General features: G+C 34.9%; 1 protein-coding gene across 2 annotated transcripts in view; it reads right to left on the reverse strand.

The window, feature by feature from the left end:
- Window positions 1-18884, reverse strand: part of RBMS3 (RNA binding motif single stranded interacting protein 3) — a 340828-nt gene that overhangs the window by 40643 nt on the left and 281301 nt on the right. For both annotated transcript variants that reach the window (XM_072412382.1, XM_072412384.1), the window contains exons 5-6: window positions 16305-16462; window positions 7852-7931 (exon numbers count right to left, since the gene is read on the reverse strand). In XM_072412382.1, coding sequence (XP_072268483.1) covers window positions 7852-7931; window positions 16305-16462 — 238 coding nt within the window. The remainder of the gene's footprint in view (window positions 1-7851; window positions 7932-16304; window positions 16463-18884) is intronic.

Raw genomic sequence — 18884 nt, forward strand, 5'->3', positions numbered from 1 at the left:
ATGAACTTCCATTCAAGTCATAAAAAAAGATGCAGATTTGTAGCAGTTCACATAGTTTTTACTGTTCCTATATTTTTCTTTGGCGACTGTAATAATGAATGATATATAACTTCTGTTGTGCAATTTAATTTACCATGCCAGAAAAAAATGAAATACAGAATCTCCAGGCTGTACACAACAGTTTTTTTCTTTTAATCCAGCTCCTCTTGCCTCTCGTCCACAATAAAAATAAAATACACCACTGGGATTACAGACTCAGTCGAAGATAATATAAAAGTCAAAATTAAAGCTTTTCACTGTTTTCTTTAGTAAAAAAAAAAAAAAAAAAAAAACAGCTGGTTATTGCAATTCCTGTGCTTCAAAGGGTTTTAGATGAAAGTCCTTTTTTTCCTTTTGACTTCAACATTCCAAAATGACATAAACGTCTTCACACAATACGACAGCTGATCTTTTTTCCTACTCATCACTGTAATCAAAATGTTAACATGAAGGAGCTAGATAGTATGCAGTCTCTCAACATCAGTACAAAGACACTATTGTGAAACAGCATGGGATAGTTTTCTGCTACGCTGTGTACAAAACTGTGATTTTGAATGGCAGGTGTATTAGACTTATAGCATACTGTATCTATAGGGCTTACTAAATAATGCAGTGCATGCAACAAAGCTGGAGCATAAAATCCAGGAGTCCACTGAAATCAGTCAGACATCACTTTACCATCCTTAGATCCCTGTAAGTAATGTTCTCATTGATTATTGTTCTCAGCGCTAGACCAACAGTTCTCTGCTATGGAATATCATCTTACTTGCTAAAGCTGCTGGCCACCCCTTTCTTTGGCTTAATGTAAAAAGAATTACAGGAAGAAAATACAAAGACAAAATCAAATTGAAAAAAAAAAATCCAGCCATAAATAACAGGATAAAAATGAACAGCTTTATTGTATAACTTCATTGTAGAGATTTGCCTTTTTTTTCTGCTGGTAGATGTCTGCATCAAAGCAATGTTTATTCTACTTCCTTTGAGCCTGAGTCACCCTAGACCTGCCTCAGCTTGTGTGTGAACAGTGAAGGCAGAAGCAGAAATGGATTAACTTGCTTTTTGCTTTTATTTATCTGTATTTTAAAAATGTTAGTAAAGTCAGAGGCAAGTCTTTAACTAAACACATGTTGAAATTGCCTAAAATGGTCATAAAAAGACAGTTTAATTTTTTTTATCTTAGTAAGAAATCAATCCTAAATTTCATAGGCTCTAAATACAAATCCCACAAAAAAACTTAAGTGGTTCTATATCGTTTCTGGATAACATTGTCCATTCATTAAATCTCTCCACAGGGTGACATACTGTTAAAAGCTGCATGATTGATGAGTTTAGAATGTTTCAATATAGACCTAATTCAATATACTGTACTGTAATGGCACTATTTTTTTTCTTGTGACAGCAAGAAGGGCAGCTCCAACAACACCAACAATCATAATGAACTATTAAATAACTGAAAGAAAAAAAAAATATATATAGACACAAGTATGTAAATAGAAAAATACAGATGCAGTCAGACTGTGGTGTGTATACTTGCTCCATTTTAAAAAGTGATCATCTCATTTACTGTTTTTCTTGGAATGCCCAATGGCAACAAATGGAAGAATATTAAAGCATCCCAGTCACCTTTATTGTTTTTAGCTTTCCTAAACATCTGATTAGTTGCAGTTGGGTGCTTTACCTCTTAAATATTCATATATTCAATATTATTAGTATAATGTCTTTTACTTCTTTATTTCATAAACGTCTTTTGGCAGCCATGTACGCCCTTTTCTTCCCCTGTAGTGCCTGCATCCTACAGCCCCAACATTTTTATATTTTCTTATCTTTGGAAACCAAGCAGTAGGTGGCAACTCTACCCTGGTGACAAATGACAAACATTCAGCTCTAAAATTACTTCTTAGACTGCGACCAGAGGTCATATTGTCTCTCATTTGCCAGTCTTAATGATAGCCTTCAGAGATCTATCTACCATGTTAACAAATACCTCACAGTATGGAGCTCAAGAGGTGCAATACCCATGTTGTGATAATATAATGTTTGTTCTGTAATTTATAAAATCTAATGTGAACATGACGACAGCATTTTGTCGCTGACAGTTGTCTGGACATTTATTTCCTCTTTATCTTTTTATGTATTTTGAAAAAAAATATTACTGGGAAATGATGAGCTGTTATTATACATTTTTTTTAGCTCTGTTCATTTTACCAGTACTTTTCGCCTCTAAGCAAATAACCAGCATTAAAGGATGATTAAATTGGGTAATGGAATGAGTCCCATAGTTGTATCTTATTGAAAGAAGCTGGAGGGCATGACCAAGTGTTTAACACTTCCACATTCACAGAGATGTAGCGGACTATGCTGCTATTATACTTCATCTCTGGGGCATTACTATATCTTGTTAACAACATGTAATAATGAAAGTAAAATACAAAATGGCTTATTAAAAAAGTAATTTAGGCAAGACATAATCTAAGCCTAAAGTAGCACAGAAAATATCCTGCAAGTCAGTTTTGTATATTTCATTATTATTAACCTATATAAGCTAGCAGATGGCAGTACCGTACTGCATCAAATTAGTACACTGATTTTTTAGGTTGTAAAAAGGTTCAAACCTTTTTCAGCAAGACATGGTTTGAAAAGATGTACAGAGCTTAGGTAAGAAACATCTGATGGCATAAATCCCTAATTATAAGTAGAAAATAATGTAGATGTGTTTCTGAAAATGTTTAGTAAAGCATATTTAATCAAGCAATCAATAATTTTTAGATCCAAATCTGGGGAAAATTTGCAATGATACTTGGTAATTGGTTTAGCATTGTCAATTGTCACATGAGTGAATAGGGGAATTGAACAGGGGCTTTTTCTGGAAGAAAAAGGAGCATTGGTGAACAAAATATAAATATTAGATGCTATGAAAAGTCCTAGGTTTCAATCTTGGCCAGGACACTATCTGCATGGAGTTTGCAGGTTCTCCCCTTGTCTGCATGAGTTTCCCCCGGGTACTCCAGTTTGCTCCCACATCCCAAAAAAATGCAGTTAGGGTAATTGGCTTCCCCCCAAAAAAATTCAAAAGACTACATTAATGACATATGAATATGGTAGGGACATTAGATTGTGAGCCTTTTTGAGGGACAGTTAGTGACACGACTATGGACTTTGTACAGCACTGCGTATTATGATGGCACTATATAAATACTGTGTCCTAATAATAATATGAGGGTTGGCTTTAAATCAAACCTGTTGCTTTTGCCTATATAGGTAAGCCATGTGTAAGACATTGCCATCTTTCCTAGAAGCAGAAGGTAGGTCCTTCAGACCATTTTGGCCATTTAGCACAAGAGGTCTCTAAAAGAGGGAAGATCCTGCAAAAAAATTCCACCTGCTGGCTACAGTGATAAAAAAAAATAATGGTATTCAATATTTGGTATTGAATATTCAAAATAATGGTATTCAATATTTCATAATTATACATTTAGTTAGTTTAGTTAGTGAAACTAAACTGGTGGTGGTGAGCTTTTGCAATAACCTTTAAGTATGCAAAGCATCCGCAGAGAACATTGTGGCATACGAATACCTTATTCTTTAAGCACACAGCAGTTATGACAAGACCTTGATTCTGTCACCACTGTATGCCCCCAAAGCCACCTTTTTTGCCACTGGTTCAGTTCCTCTTAATATAATAATTAGGTAGGCATACCTGACACCAAAACAGATTCCCTTTAGGTAATCCCCATTAAACATGGGCAGATACAACATTTTACTATTAAACTTTAAAATCATTCTAATTTTTAATATTTTCTATTATGTGCGTATTTTCCAGTTTTAGATGCTACTATATTTTCAGGAATGATCTGCAAGTTGTGCAGAAATATATTAGTTAGTGTTCATAGTTCATAGTTTAAGTATAAAATAGTGTTTAACTTAAAAGGAAAGAAACAAAACAAGCTTAACATATCATATTTGAAAACACAGAAGAGTCACTTGAAAGTTTGCCATGGGCATAATAGGTTTAAGGTTAACTTCTAGTAAAATAATGCAGATCCCACATTGCTTTTGTTTTCTTACCTTTTTTATATACAAAATGTACAAAAACAATTAAAGCTAGGATTTCAAAGACTCATGAGTTGCAGAACCCTATAGAGAGAAAACTCTATAAAACTCATCCAAGGCTTAATGAGCCATTGCATATTGTATACCCAAGCCTGTCCTCTAAATTACAGATAGCTATCAGTCACATTGATTGTAAAATTAGTATGTAGAAAGGGGACACTGTCAAATGTTTACACAAAAAAATATTTTGAAATTGCCAGAAGTTCTGAATGTAAATTGTAATAATTCTTAATAAATTATTTCATATCATTTTCACAGTTGAAATGCATGCTGGGTCATAATTTGAATAATCATATTTCCAACACAGACTTGTATGTTTATTTTTCTGTGAACCATTTATTCTGTCAGGCAAATAGCATCTTTGCTGTGTAAATGCTGTGGGTGTATCCATACAAGGATCTGTGTGCTTTCAGTGCCTACATTTTTTCTCTCAATGACCTTTTCAGTGATACATTACATCTACTAGGTGTCAACACACTACCAAAGCATGGTACATCTGTATAATTATTATTTTGTAAGGCATTTCAAATAAAACTTGGAGCCTACCTAAACTCTAAATTTCAAAACTATCTTCATTGATAATCAAAAAGATGAAGCATACAATCAATATGAGGCGGAAAACATACAGATAGAGAATTTTGCAGTAACCTCTTGTGGTCAGTGTCTGCAGATCAACCTCCCACTGCCCTCTCCTCAATGATTCTTTAGCAAACTTTGGAGTAACTGCAGGTTTACACAGACTCCTAGTTGAAAAAGGCTGGTTTATGGGATTAGATGCATTAGAGGTGCACTTTGCTTTTTTGCCATTGTTAGCAAGTTGTTGGATTTAGAATACATTTCAATATTAAAAGCTTATTAGTATTTATATTGCTGATAAAAAAATTATTTATGTGATGGTTTTGGCTCCCTTTTTTTCTCTCAACCCTGCATAATTATATAGTTAAGGGGCTCCTATTTAATTCCTGGCAACTTTGTTGCAATACAACTTGGCTTTTAGATATAAATACATATTTTAAGAGATTACTTCAATTCAGGGCTCAACACACTGGGCCAGATTTATTAAAGCTCTCCCATTCTGGAGAGAGTACACTTGCATCAGTGAAGCTGGGTGATCCAGCAAACCTGCAATGGATCTAGTCCAGGATTGAAAACATTTGCTAGCAAATAGCAAATGACTTTGAAGAAATCCATTCCATTTGCTGGATCACCCAGCTTCACTGATGAAAGTGTATCCTCTGCAGCATGGAGAGCTTTAATACATCTGTCCTATACAATTTTGCTTATTTACCTCTCAGTAATAAATCCCATTGATTTTTGATTACAGTGGAAAATCTGATATATTGGGACACAGATATTTTTTCATGTAGAAAGGATAGGGCATCTGTAATATCTTTATTGTGACCTGTGTTTTTCTATATTTTAAGTTCCTGTTCTGGTATGAAATCTGCCATGTGGCTTGTCATAAATAATGACATCTTTAATGCATGTACAATAAAATGATGTAATATTCACAACTTTAAAATTGTTTGTGAATATTCCACAGTACTTAGCAAATGTATAGAAAATTTAACACTATACATTTTAATGTTAGCCTTTAGCTAGAATAATTGCTGAGCATTATTTCTTTACAATTTAAGCCTATGAATTAGTAAAAAAGATCTAAAGCTCCAGTAGTTAATTTTTTTCATTGGTATCTATCCTTCCTCTGTGTTTCAAAAATGTATTTTTATTGCCACCAATGGAAACAAAAGCAGGACTGGTGAAGTATTACATGTGTCAGCTCTAAATGGACATAAATGAATAGGAGAAATTAATGTTTATCTGAATACAATGGGGAAATTCATGTGGTAAAGCGCTGAAAAAGAAATAGTAATGCAATGTTTTGTTCCTTGGAGGAAAATGAAAACTCCTAAAATCTAATCAAGAGACTCTGTTTCCCATTAAAATAAAATATTCATAAATACTAATGATTTAGCAGAAATACTTTTTAAAGATTTTATGTAACTTTGGATCAGAGCACTTAGCAGCAAATGACTGTATTCATCCACATAAGCTGCAGCTGGTAGAATTTAATAAGATATAAGAAAATAATCCTCACCAGAAATACAAAAAGATAATTACAATCTATGTGGAAAAACTATTTTCTTTTTCCTGAATATTGAAAAAAAATGCAGTTAGTTTTGACTTAAACATTAGGGGGCTGTCATAAAAACATTCAATGAACTCATGATAATGACAGTGATTTCTTGGCAGTTGGGAACTGAGAAATGATTGGAGTAGAATGATGGAGAAATTTCAGTACTAAATATTGTAAGTGTTGGTTTATTCACAGCCTACCTTCATCACCCACAAGCCAAAGCAAATTAAAAAAATAGGAAGATCCTATCACTAATTTTTAAAATGATAAGTACAGAATAAAGTATTTCAAATTCTTACTTTTTCCATCCCATAAATATTTTTAATTACCTGTACATCACAATTTGCTAGGGAATTAGCATTGAAGAATGGTTCTGATTTAAAAAAAAAATTCCAAGTCTCGAGAAGACTACCATGGGAGAATGAAGCTTATCCAGCAACCCTTGAATGGTACTGATCTGGGATTGAAAACATTTGCCAACTAATAGAGAATTAATTGTAGGAAATGTATTCCAGGTTTGCTGGATCACCCAGGTTCTCTTATGATAGTCTATATTTTCCAGTCTTGGAGAGCTTTATTAAATCAGGCCTGACTAATAAAAGTTATTATACATATACATATATTCTATAACATATCCTTAATTTCTGATGCAACTATACAAATTGGATCGTTTTATAAAAGAAAGCACAGCATTTTCTAAACAACATAAAAGGTTACAAAGAGATCTACCTATTCACGAGTATCACGCAAACAAAATTATTGAGATATTTTATTTTTATTTTTAAGGGGGGGGGGGTATTGTAAGAAGGAGAATTAAAGTTAGCCAGAATTATGAGACATAAAATAATATACATAGAGAAACCATCCTGTGATAAAAAAAATAAATAAAAGCACTTTTTTTCTAAAAACTAAACTAACTAAAATTTGTTATAGGTTATTCCTAATAAATTATTTCATATCGAAATTACTATAAAGGCACTACCGTATTTTTTGCAGTATAAGACGCACTTTTTCTTCCCCAAAACTGGGGGGGGAAAGTTAGTGCGTCCTATACGACAAAGGTGTGATAAAATAACTAAAATAATATACTCACCCGATACCCGATCCTGCGTGTGTCTCTGGCAGCAGCACGTGTCTTCTCCTGTCTGTAAAGCAGAGCGAAAGAAGCCGGCACAGCGCCACCTGCTGTTCCCTGTCCTAACTGCCGTACAGTGGAAAAAAAGCACAGAGTGATCAGAAGGGGAATTTGAATGACAGAGTGATCAGAAAGGAATTTTGAATGACACAGAGTGATCAGAAAGGGAATTTGAAAGGCAAAGTGTGATCAGAAAGGGAATTTGAATGGCTCATGAGTGATCAGAAGGGGAATAATCTTTCAGAATCTTTTTTTTCTAGATTTTCCTCCTTTAAAATTGGGTGCGTCTTATATTCCGGAGTGTCTTATAGGGCGAAAAATACGGTAACACACAAAACAAGTGACAAAATTAAAAATATATTAGATTTTTCTCTTTCACCTTTCAAGGGATATGCTACATTAATCTTGGAAGTTCAGGGTCCACACTAACCTGGTACACCTGGAGGTGTTTTCAAATACTTTCCATTAAAATGCTGTATTACCACTTCACATTTTTCAGTGGACTCCATTCTGTAATATAAACAAACAAAAACATGCTTTCATCAGATCTATGTTTTCAAATAGCACCACATTATGATTATAATTTTATAGTTTTTAAACCTAACATAGAGTAAAAGTTTAGGTGAAACAATTAGAAACAAAGTATAACAAGTAGTTCATAGTTTAAGCATAACATCACAGGAAAAATGCAGAACTCTTTGTGTACAGGAAACATGTACAATATCCAAGTGCTGTTTGAGTGAGCCATCTTAGGCTGGGTCTACACGGACATTTTTAAAAACACATGTAAACGTTCCTATTGCTTTTTTATACGTTTTTGCACTATTATTAGCATTTTAAAGCTGTGTTTTTTGGTGTTTTCCTGCGTTGTTAACACATTTTCATTTTCAGTGCTTATAAATGCGGGAAAACGCATTGAAATCAATGAAAGCATTAACCCGCGTTTTAGGGCGCTTTCCAGGGTTAACTCAGTATTACATTTTTTAAACGATGCAAGCAAGGTCATAAATAAAGCTCATAAATGTGCCTCAAGGAAACTTCCTGGTGTAGAATAACCCATTATAATGCACAGAGGATTTCAAACATGGGTTAAACGCTGGGGAAACAGTCTGTGTAGACTAAGCTTTATTCAGTCTTTTATCGGCAGAACTGTACTCATTGGTGTGTGGTAAGCTTCTGTCATAATTAAAAAGTGATCTGTGCATACTTGCTGATTATGACACAGACTTACCTGTTTGCAGTCACCTTGCAGCAATGACATGCCCATGAAACTGTCACCACCACCTGAAGCCACTGACTCTACAGCAGACTTACAGGTCACAGTAACCCACACCAGCCATTTGATAGCCATTGATGATATAACTCATCTGAGTTACATTCTTCCTGATTGCTGGCGCTATATGCAGCCATTCTGCATACTGTGTAGTGTAGGGCTATAAATATATATATAAAAATTCTCTTTTGTCAATGAGCTCCATGTCCAAGTGACTTTTTGTGTGTGTGTGTTTTTAGTTTAGGTTGGCTTTAAGGATGAGTGTTTTGATGATTGGTGCTTGCTGTGGCTGCTGAAAGCTCTATTGGAAGAAATAGTGCAGACAGTTTTCTCAAGGCGCATAGGGGCAGAAGGCTAAAGCAATCTAGTAATATACTTTATTATAATGTCCATTTGTCTTAAGTGAAGAAATTTAATCTGGTTTACACTTTGCATTTTAAGCTGTCAACAAAATGTTGTCCTAGTTGTGAACCTGCTCCCCACCTTTCTTATTTCTCATATGTTTATTTTTCCTAAAGCCTGCTGCCATGTTGTCATAGTGATATAATGTTAAATCATTGGGTTGAGAAAATATATTTCTTTATTCAGGTGTTTATCACCGTATCTCCTTTCGCATAGAAAATATATTATATTAGTAGCAGTCTGGAAGAAAGCATCAATAAACATTAGTAAGATATTCTTGTTGTGCTCATTGTAGGCATGGAGAGCTTCCTGAGTCTACAAATGTGCTTCATTTTAAAATAACATGTGGAAATTGTGATAGCCAGAGTAGCAATCAATGCTTAAAGTTATGTCATTCTTTACTAGCCCTGACTAGAGCAATTAGTCAGTAAGAAACTATAACAAAACCAAGAGATTTTGTAAGTTGCACCTTGACATGCCATTTTTTAAAGTGAATTTTGTTCATTATGACATTAATTTCCTTTTTGAAAAAATATTTACTAATCAATAATTTCCATCTTTAAAAGAAGTGTTTGCATTTCTGTCTCTAGATTTTAATAAAAGAATTATTCCCGCAGGGCAGATTAAATATTCAGGAAAGTAGGTGACTGGGGATCCATTATTTATACCACACCTTGTTGCAGCCAAATGAAAAATATGAGTCCACTCCATACTTTTGAGCAATTAGAAATAATAAACAAGTGCAGAAATGCAGCATGGTGGCTCAGCAGTTAGCACTCTGCCCCAGGTTCAACTCTTGGCCGGGACACTATCTGCATGGTGTTTAGAGGTTCTGCCCATGTTTGCATAGGTTTCCTCACACACCCCAAAAACAAGGAGATAGGGTAATCGGCTTTCCTTCTAAAATTGACCTTCCTTGACTACTTTAATGACATTTAACTATGGTAGGGACAGTAGATTGTGAGCCCCTTTGAGGGACAGCTAGCGACATGACTATGGACTTTGTAATAATGCTGCATAAAATGTTGGTGCTATATAAATACCATGTAATAATAATAATATTAATAAATGTAATCATATAAAGTCAATAAGGTGATGGTATGTTAACTTTAATAATCTGTGCACATTCACACAAAGATCTGGATTTCTTGTATGTGTTTTGATTGAGTATTTATGGATTCACATTATTCACTTAACCTCCCTAGCGGTTCATTTCTTTCCGGTTTTATATGTCTAAAAGCGGTACATTGTTTTTCATGAAAATTTATTTTACAGTATAATATAATAGTATGAGTATAATAAAGTTTGATAAAATAAAACATCTATATATTTAAAAAAAAATGTAATAAAAAAAAAAATTTAATAAAAAAAAAATACATATTATACTCATTTGATGCACCAACATCACCAGGAACTCCCCCGGTGACTCATCGGATGCAGAAGCAGGAATAAGAAAGAAGACCAAGATCGCGGCCCTGGATGGCGCGGGACCCTGGCAGATCAGGTAAGCGCTCTATTTACTAACCTTCCCTAGGTGACTCGGGGTTACCACTTGTAGCAACTTTTTTCTACACCGAGTCACACTCGGGGTTACCGCTAGGGAGGATAAATGAATGTTTAGAGTGCAATCTGAATATTCTCTACCTAAATAAATTTCCGGATTTCAACTGTGATCCAAAATACAGGTCTTCGCCCCTAACAACAAATTTGCTTAATGACCAGGTTGTTGGAATAAACCTGGTCATTAAGTGAGGACTATCTGTAAATAAAAATGCTAGAATGTAGTATCACCATATATCTATGTACCATATAAATATTACTATGTGTATAGGTATTAAGGAACACAACTGTCACTCTCTCCCATACACCACAACCCCGCAAGTAAAAGGTTAGAAACAATAGCACCACCAATTTTTCATGTTTAATTACATCACTCACTTTCAGAACCAATAGAGATAAAATTGTGACACATAAAATGTTTTTATTAATCCATTGATTGAGGCAATAGGCCTGATTTATTAAAGCTTCAAGATTGGAGAAGACAGACCACCATGAGGAATCCAGCAAACCTGGAAAATTGATTTCTTAAATGGCCCAATGTTTGTACAAGCTGGTTATAGTCTTTAAAAAGACCATATATAGGGATGAAACTGTTGAAAAAATATATAATGGACTGTTAATTTAATGCATGTGAGTTAAAACAAAACTCATACAGGCTGGATATAGTTGTGCAATAATGTGTGGCAGCCACTCCAACTCGACTCCTTACAGGAAGTTGTCAACTATGTACTAGTATTGTTGTAACTTCTTTAAGTCTTCATAAAAAAAGCACTCATTCCATCCAATTATTTGACACTTGTAAAATGAAGTCACATTAAAGGAGCGTGGGTTAACAAGCCACTATATCTAGATCAACTGATGTTCAATGTGGCCTATATATTAGTATCATGTCCCACAGAGATGAGAGATTGTTAGCAAAATGGAATAGTAAATCAACAGTACTAGCGAGATCTGGGCAAAGCAGTATTTTCTTGGATCAAAAGTATATAATGTTATTTCTTTAAATACTAAAAGTCATTTATACTTTAAGAGACAAATCCTACATCTTCATAAAGCTTTCTGTTGGATTAGCTAGAGCCAGCTACTGTAGTAGACTATTCTACATTTCCATTGTTTCCTCTAATGAAACTGTTCTGTATATAGTGATTACCTCTTTACCTCTGGGTACAAAGTTTGCCCACAGTCCTTGTGTCTTTTGTGATGACCTTTAAATGAACACCTTGCCACCAAGATTACCATAAAGAATATTTGTATATGTATACAAGATGATCATATTTCCCTTCAATATCTGGGTATTGAGAATGAATACATTCAGTGCAGTCAATATTTCCCTAAAGCTAGGGTACACTATGCCTCTTTGTTAATTGAATTGTCCACATCATAGTTAAAAAAGAAAGAAATAGTGAAGAAAGGGGAAATAAATAAATATACTATAATGCTACTATAATAAAGACTTTTATCAGATGTTTTGAAGAGGTAAAAATCTAATTGCAGGTGTACTGTACACATGATGGTGCCCTGTACAAATACACAGACAGTACAACACTAATATCACCTATGGAGCTATATCAGTTTTTAGTTGACATCTTATGCTAAATAACAGGTCACATTGAAGCTCCCTTTCACTACACACTGTACTGAGAGTAAATATATATAGAAAAACATGTCAAAGCCTATACTGACACCTTTAATTGTGAAAGGGATAAATATAACTAAGTAATTAAATAAAACTTTGGCTCCTTCAGGAAAAGTAACATGAACAGAACTGCAAATAATATTTTACCAATGTTCTTGTTTGCCTTTCTCCTATTACTTTGCTAAACCAATCTAGAAAAAAAAACTTCTACAAACTTCACACTGCAATTTTTCATTTTGTTTTTAGAAATCCCACGCTAAGTGACTGACTTGAACTACTCTTTGGAGACAGTCTCCAAAAGTCTAAGTAGAATGAAGATCTGCTTTTTGTAGCTTCAGGCGCTTGGTGTCAAACGCTGCATCAAACAGCGGTGACAACAATTTCATTTTAATGCACAGAGTGCATTTTAACGAGTAAAGGCAGTCCCAGAAAAGAATACAATATGGGAACTGCCAAGAGTGAAGAAACCTCAATAAGCTTTGTCCTTTGATAGCAGAAAAGAAAAAAGAAACAGACCAGTAAGCCAAGAGTACAAAATTCACCTTTACTTGAAAAAGAATATTGAAAAGAAAATGTCCATTTACTTTTTGTATCTCACAATAGTAATCCTGGTTCTTCTATTACTCCCCTGGTAGCTGTGAACCCATTTTATCCTAAAATCCTAGGGTACAGCCAATATGCTACTCTGTCTACTCTGATCAGTTCATTTTTAGTGAAATAATGAAAACACAAGACTATCTAAAAACTTATTCAACCTTCACAAAATAAAAAGTTAAGATGATGTCATTTCTCAAACAATACATATATATAATACTGAAATGCAGCAGAAAATGTTTTAAAGCAGAGTTTGGGACATTCACTAATAGTGTTGGTGTTTGAATTCGGGTTGTCCTTATATTCGACCCCAAAATGGCTGTTTGAATTCGGGTAGACCCGACCCGAAAAAAAAAAGAGCTTCGACAGTAAAAATTTTGATAAAAAAATGTTTTTTTTAAAAAAAAATTAATGTTAAATTAATTTATTGAGTGTTTGTGTTTATTTAACTATTTTTTTTTACAGGTTACCCCACAATGACAGATCTCTTACTCTGTAACACACTTTCCAGCATAGTAAAATTAGGATCTATTTGTTACATTTTTCTTTTGTCCACTGGGAGAAAAATGTAACAAATGTATCATTATTTATATTACTGTGCGTGTTACAGAGTAAGAGATACTTGTTGGCTGGGCATCTTCTCAATGTTTGCAGCAGAGTCTGCAATCATTGAGAAGAGTGTGCGATCCCCGGGGCACTATAGGTTAATTAACCTGTAGTGCCCCGGGGATGGTAGTGGAACTGCAGAGTTTATCTGAAGTTCAGTTCCCACGGTCACATAAACTTGGCAGGCGATCCCCGGGCACTAGAGGTTGAATGGGGACAAGTTTCCCCATTCATCACATCTAGTGCTCTGTGTTCTTGGTTAGAGAAACTCTATCCAAGAACACATACTACTAGCAACAGAAATCAGGATCGCTGTTGCAGTCCTGTAGTATGTGTTCCTGGATAGAGTTTCTTTATCCAAGAACACAGGACTCCCTGTGTTCTTGGACAGAGAAACTCCTTCCAAGAAAACATACAACTAGTAAAGGGCTGCAAGAGCAATCTGATTGCTCTTGCAGCCCTTAATAGTCCCTAAAAATAACCTGAATTCTCCCACAATTGACTTCAATGGTGTTCGAATTCGGCATTCGATCACCTGAACAATATCTCATTATGCGATCGAATACCTGTCAAATTGAATAGTGAGATATTCGACCAACACTATTCAATAACCAAAAGCGTAGCTGAAAAACAAACAGAAAAATAAATAAATCAATAAATAAAAGCTCCCCCCTCATTTAGGCATGTTGAAATCAATCTACACTAAAAGAATACTAAGCCATTACACAATCCCAAGAATATTTTTGATGTCTGTGGCATCCAAGTTAAAACCACTGACCTAGAACTCGTATTGAACACTGCAAAAAGTCAACACTGCTAATAACCTTTAACAGAACATTTAGTTGGAGTTTTTAGATGTTTAGTTTATTATGTTTAATATCTCAAAGGGAACAAGTGTCCTGGTGCAAAAGTTGCATCTTACTTCCAATTAGGTTATATGAGGTTAGAAACCTTATCTAGTAAGAGCACCACCATCAACAAAAAAATTCAACATGGGTTCTTTCTGTTTCCAATTCTAACCAAAACTAAAAATAGAAATAGCTTATGTTTAACTACAATAATTTTAATTGTTGGTTTATTACTGTTATTTTCCCATGTTGTTAAAAAAATCAACTAAGTCATATCAGGCAATTACAGCTGTATATTAAACAGGTTCTTGACTTGCTTCTGCTACATGTTTTTCTTCTTAATTCAGAACTGAATGTACATTCTCTGCTCATGGAGCTTTCAAGCACAGCAAGACATTTCTTGATTTGAACTATTATTGCTAGTTCTGCCTTATGACTTTATGCTAGGGATGCTACAACTATAGTATCTTATCCAGTTGTGCACACAGCTATCTGAGGTTTCCAGCAAGGCTTATTCCTGAATTTGTAACTGTGTTTTATATTTAGTACTTGACTAATCAAGAATGTTTTACAGACAAAACAAGTGTGGTAATATATTTACAAAAATAGGTATTATTTAGCAATAATTTAAAGGGCTAGCACACACAAAAAAATCATAATTTAATGACGTGTTTACACATTCCATGGGGTGGAAAGAATCTGACATTCACTGAAACATTCTCTGGTGGGGAATCTTCCAGGCCCATGTGCTTCTATGGCAGTAAGTGATTCTCCTCCGGGGAATATTTCATTGAATGTCAGATTTACTGCTTTATAAAAATACTTTTTAACACACTACATACAATATGCACAAAAACGAGGTTATATAAAAACATAGAGACCAAATGTGCCTCAAACAGCCTTTGCCAAAACATTGTTAAAAAATACATTATTGCACACACTAACTAGTGTAAAAGTAAACAAATGGCTATAAAGCTGCCCAGACCTCTTTTGTTTTGTACATAGTAGACATGAAATATAAATCCAATTCATGGCTATCGTTGCTTCATATGGTACACATTGGGTCAGTTTTATTAAAGCTCTCCAAGGCTGGAGAGGAAACCCTTTCACCAGTGAAGCTGGGTGATCCATCAAACCTGGAATTAATTTCTTTAAAGTCATTTGCTATTTGCTAGCAAATGTTTTGAATCCTGGACCAGATCAATTTTAGGTTTTATGGATCACCCAGCTTCACTGATGAAAGTGAATTCTATCCAGCCAATGTACCTATGCGGTTGGACCTCCATCCCCTCCCACACACACTGTATAGGTTGAATGATCTTTGACTAAACCAAAAAAAAAAACAAAACAACAAGTTACTTCCCTGATTCCTCATTCCTGTAAGCTTACTTTATCCTTGGCTAGCAGTTCCCTAAAGTCGCTTAACTTTAATACCTGAATGGTTGCAGCTTTCTCATGGCATCACAATACAGGGCCTGAAATCCTGCACTAAATGCACTTTCATGTCTTACGCCTCATCCTTGGAGTGTGGGACAGTGTAGGAGTGTGAAGGCTGCTGGGGTAGTGAGGAATAAGGTAAGTAAAATTACTTATTCTTGCCCCCCAGCCAAAGGAGCATTTTAATTACAGTGCTGAAGAAGAGCCCACAAAAGGGTTACAAATAAAATAAACAATAAATAAAAAAAATACAATAAAATGATCCCATAAACAGTAGTTACCTCAAAAAGTGTGCCCAATGAAAGACTTCTCTATTATCCTTTATTTACTTTGCAAAAAAAATGTTTTATTTTCTATGACAATAGTCACCAGAACAAATATAGGGATAAATCAACCCAGCAGGGACATAAACTTGAAAGAGGTACTGAGTTTACTTCTCTTTTTCTAAAACAAACACAAAGTATTGTCTTCAGTTTTAATTTTCATTCTGCACAGAACACATATTGAAAGTACAAATAGGAACATACCTTGCAAACCCGACACCTCTGCTCACTCCACTGGCATCTCGTAATATTCTAGTAGAGATAACATGTCCAAACGGCTTCAGCATGTTTTCTAGTTCTTGCTCATCCATTGAAATTGGCAAGTTTGAGATGTATAGGTTTGTTGGGTCTTGCTCTTGTTGCTGTAAGGTAAACAAATAAACAAAAAAACAGTTGTTTAAAAGTCTAGTATATTTATATTGATGTTTATCTCTTAAACTGTCTTGACACAGAAACAGTGCAATTAAGCTGGTTTTAGAAGATTAAACAATTTTTCATGCTTGCTTTTCTTCTTGCCAAAACCTCTGACATGCAGAAGTAAGACCCAGACATTGGGTCTGATTTATTAAAACTCGCCAAGACAGGAGAAGATAGAATAATATAGCAGAACCTGGGTGATCCAGCAAATCTGGAATGGATGTGGTCTAAGATTGAAAATATTGGCCAAGTAATAGCAAATTATTTTTATGAAATCCATTCCAAATTTGCTGAATTCTTCCATTATAGTTTGTCTTCTCCTGTCTTGGAGAGCTTTGATAAATCTGGCCCATGGTCCAGAACAAAGCATAGTAAGTTCATGCCAAAAATTCAGACGAAGGTTACCCAAGGCAAATATGGCGATTAGTTTCCAGTGTTCAGATTATTTGGTACAATATTACATTTCACTCATTTTCATTAACATTTGTTTTAATTGCTATAGTAAAGACAACACCAACACTTATTATTTATTTATATAAGAGCAGAGAAATAAGGCAAACTAAAACATCTTTAAACATGGTTGAAGGATTTTCTGGAATTGCAACAGGGATACAGGTTTAGTTTCATTTTACACAAACTAAAACTTTGTTTATGAACGTAGGTTCTTAGCTTGATTCACACTCTGGCAGTAGAAAACAACTACTCCTTACAGGCACATCAGTTTTTCAAAGTATCTGAATTACTTGAAGTACTGCTGCAACTTAAACAAGATCTACTGAATCCATTAGCCTCAGGGTGCATTCAACAGGATCAGTATTACATTGATTGAATATAACAAAGTAACAAATAGTAACAATTTGAAGTTATGTCTTCTACTTCATACTGTTGGAACAACTGGCTTTTGGACAATCAAATGACCTGTGGGACATGCTGACATTTTCAAAAAAAGTAAAAATTTATCATAGATATTTTTTTTTTTGAATTTTAGCAATACCAAATATACAGGCATAGCTAATTATAAGCAAGTCAAAATTGTGTTAATTGAAACAAAATCTGTGAGGCCTTGGCAAATTACCAACCTCCCTTCGGCCCCTATACCCCAGTCTCCTCCATATACTTCACCTACATTAAGCACCAGGCTTCACCCAGCAACGGACAAGGAGGTGCAAAGCATGCCACTGCACTATGACCCAGGACCCTCCTTGAATGATAATCAGTTACTGTCTGTTTGGCTATGTGCCCACCCAACAACGGTTACACCCCAGGCCTCAGTTGCAAGTTATAGTTAGTACTTGATCACCTGTGCTGCAGCTGTGCATAGCTATGCTTGAGGTAGTAAGATGGACATGCTGTGTGCGTCCATGTGACTATGGGGGTACCGACAATGCCAGAAGACAGCTTCCAGGAGCAGGAAACGCTGTTCTGCCAGCACAGTCCTCAAACTGTGGTAGAGCACAACATGTAATTACAGAACACTTTTCCACAGGGCAGAAATTCCTTTTTAGTTGGATAGACAGCTATAATCTATGGGATACCCACGTATTTTGCACTGCCAGATAAAAAAGCATGAGCACGTATGGGGTGGAGTGACAGACCACAAGTAAAATGTCAAGTAATAAAAGTAATACCTTAAACCTAATTAAAAAAACTTTAGTACAAACCACAGAGACACTGTGTAAAGTGCAAAAACCTATAGCAGCCACTTTTAACATTTATTCACGTAAATCTAGTGAAGTGAAATCTGATTTCTGGTTTCTGTGGGTTACTCCACTTTACTCAGTCATTGCTCTTTGCACTTTATTCCTAAATAATGCTGAAAGTCAGCTTTACCTAAACTTTAATTTTCCAAAAAACTACTATTCTTAAATTGCCTGATAATTATTGATGCAAGTTTCATCTTTTTCCCAGGTCAGCTTTACGCAAAATGTTTAATAGCTGAGACTGTAAATAAACAACATCTCTAGCATTCTTATCGAACCTGCAAATGTTAGCTCTGTGAACTACAGAACACTTTATTTACGTGGAGAAGAAGGTGTTCTCTAGCACCTACACACTTGTGCTAGGGTCACATTGCTGTTGCTCTGCAGATACAGTATAGCAAGTGGGCATTGTCATCCAAGAAGAAGTGTGTTACTGGCTAAATTACTAGTTGAAAAAAAAGGAAAATGAACACCATTGCACTCAGCACATTTAAATACTGGTAAACTGGGTTTGGGCTGTAATCTACAAAAAGAAAAAATACATTATTTGAACAACATGATATTCTATATTTCGAATTTCTTACTTGTTTCCATTTACAGGTTCCTGCCATCTAGAAGCAAATATCAGATAAAGAAGAGATTTTATTTGTGGTCAAAAATACAATGG

The sequence above is a fragment of the Pyxicephalus adspersus genome, chromosome 5, assembly GCF_032062135.1.
Source record: "Pyxicephalus adspersus chromosome 5, UCB_Pads_2.0, whole genome shotgun sequence".
Classification (NCBI taxonomy): domain Eukaryota; kingdom Metazoa; phylum Chordata; class Amphibia; order Anura; family Pyxicephalidae; genus Pyxicephalus; species Pyxicephalus adspersus.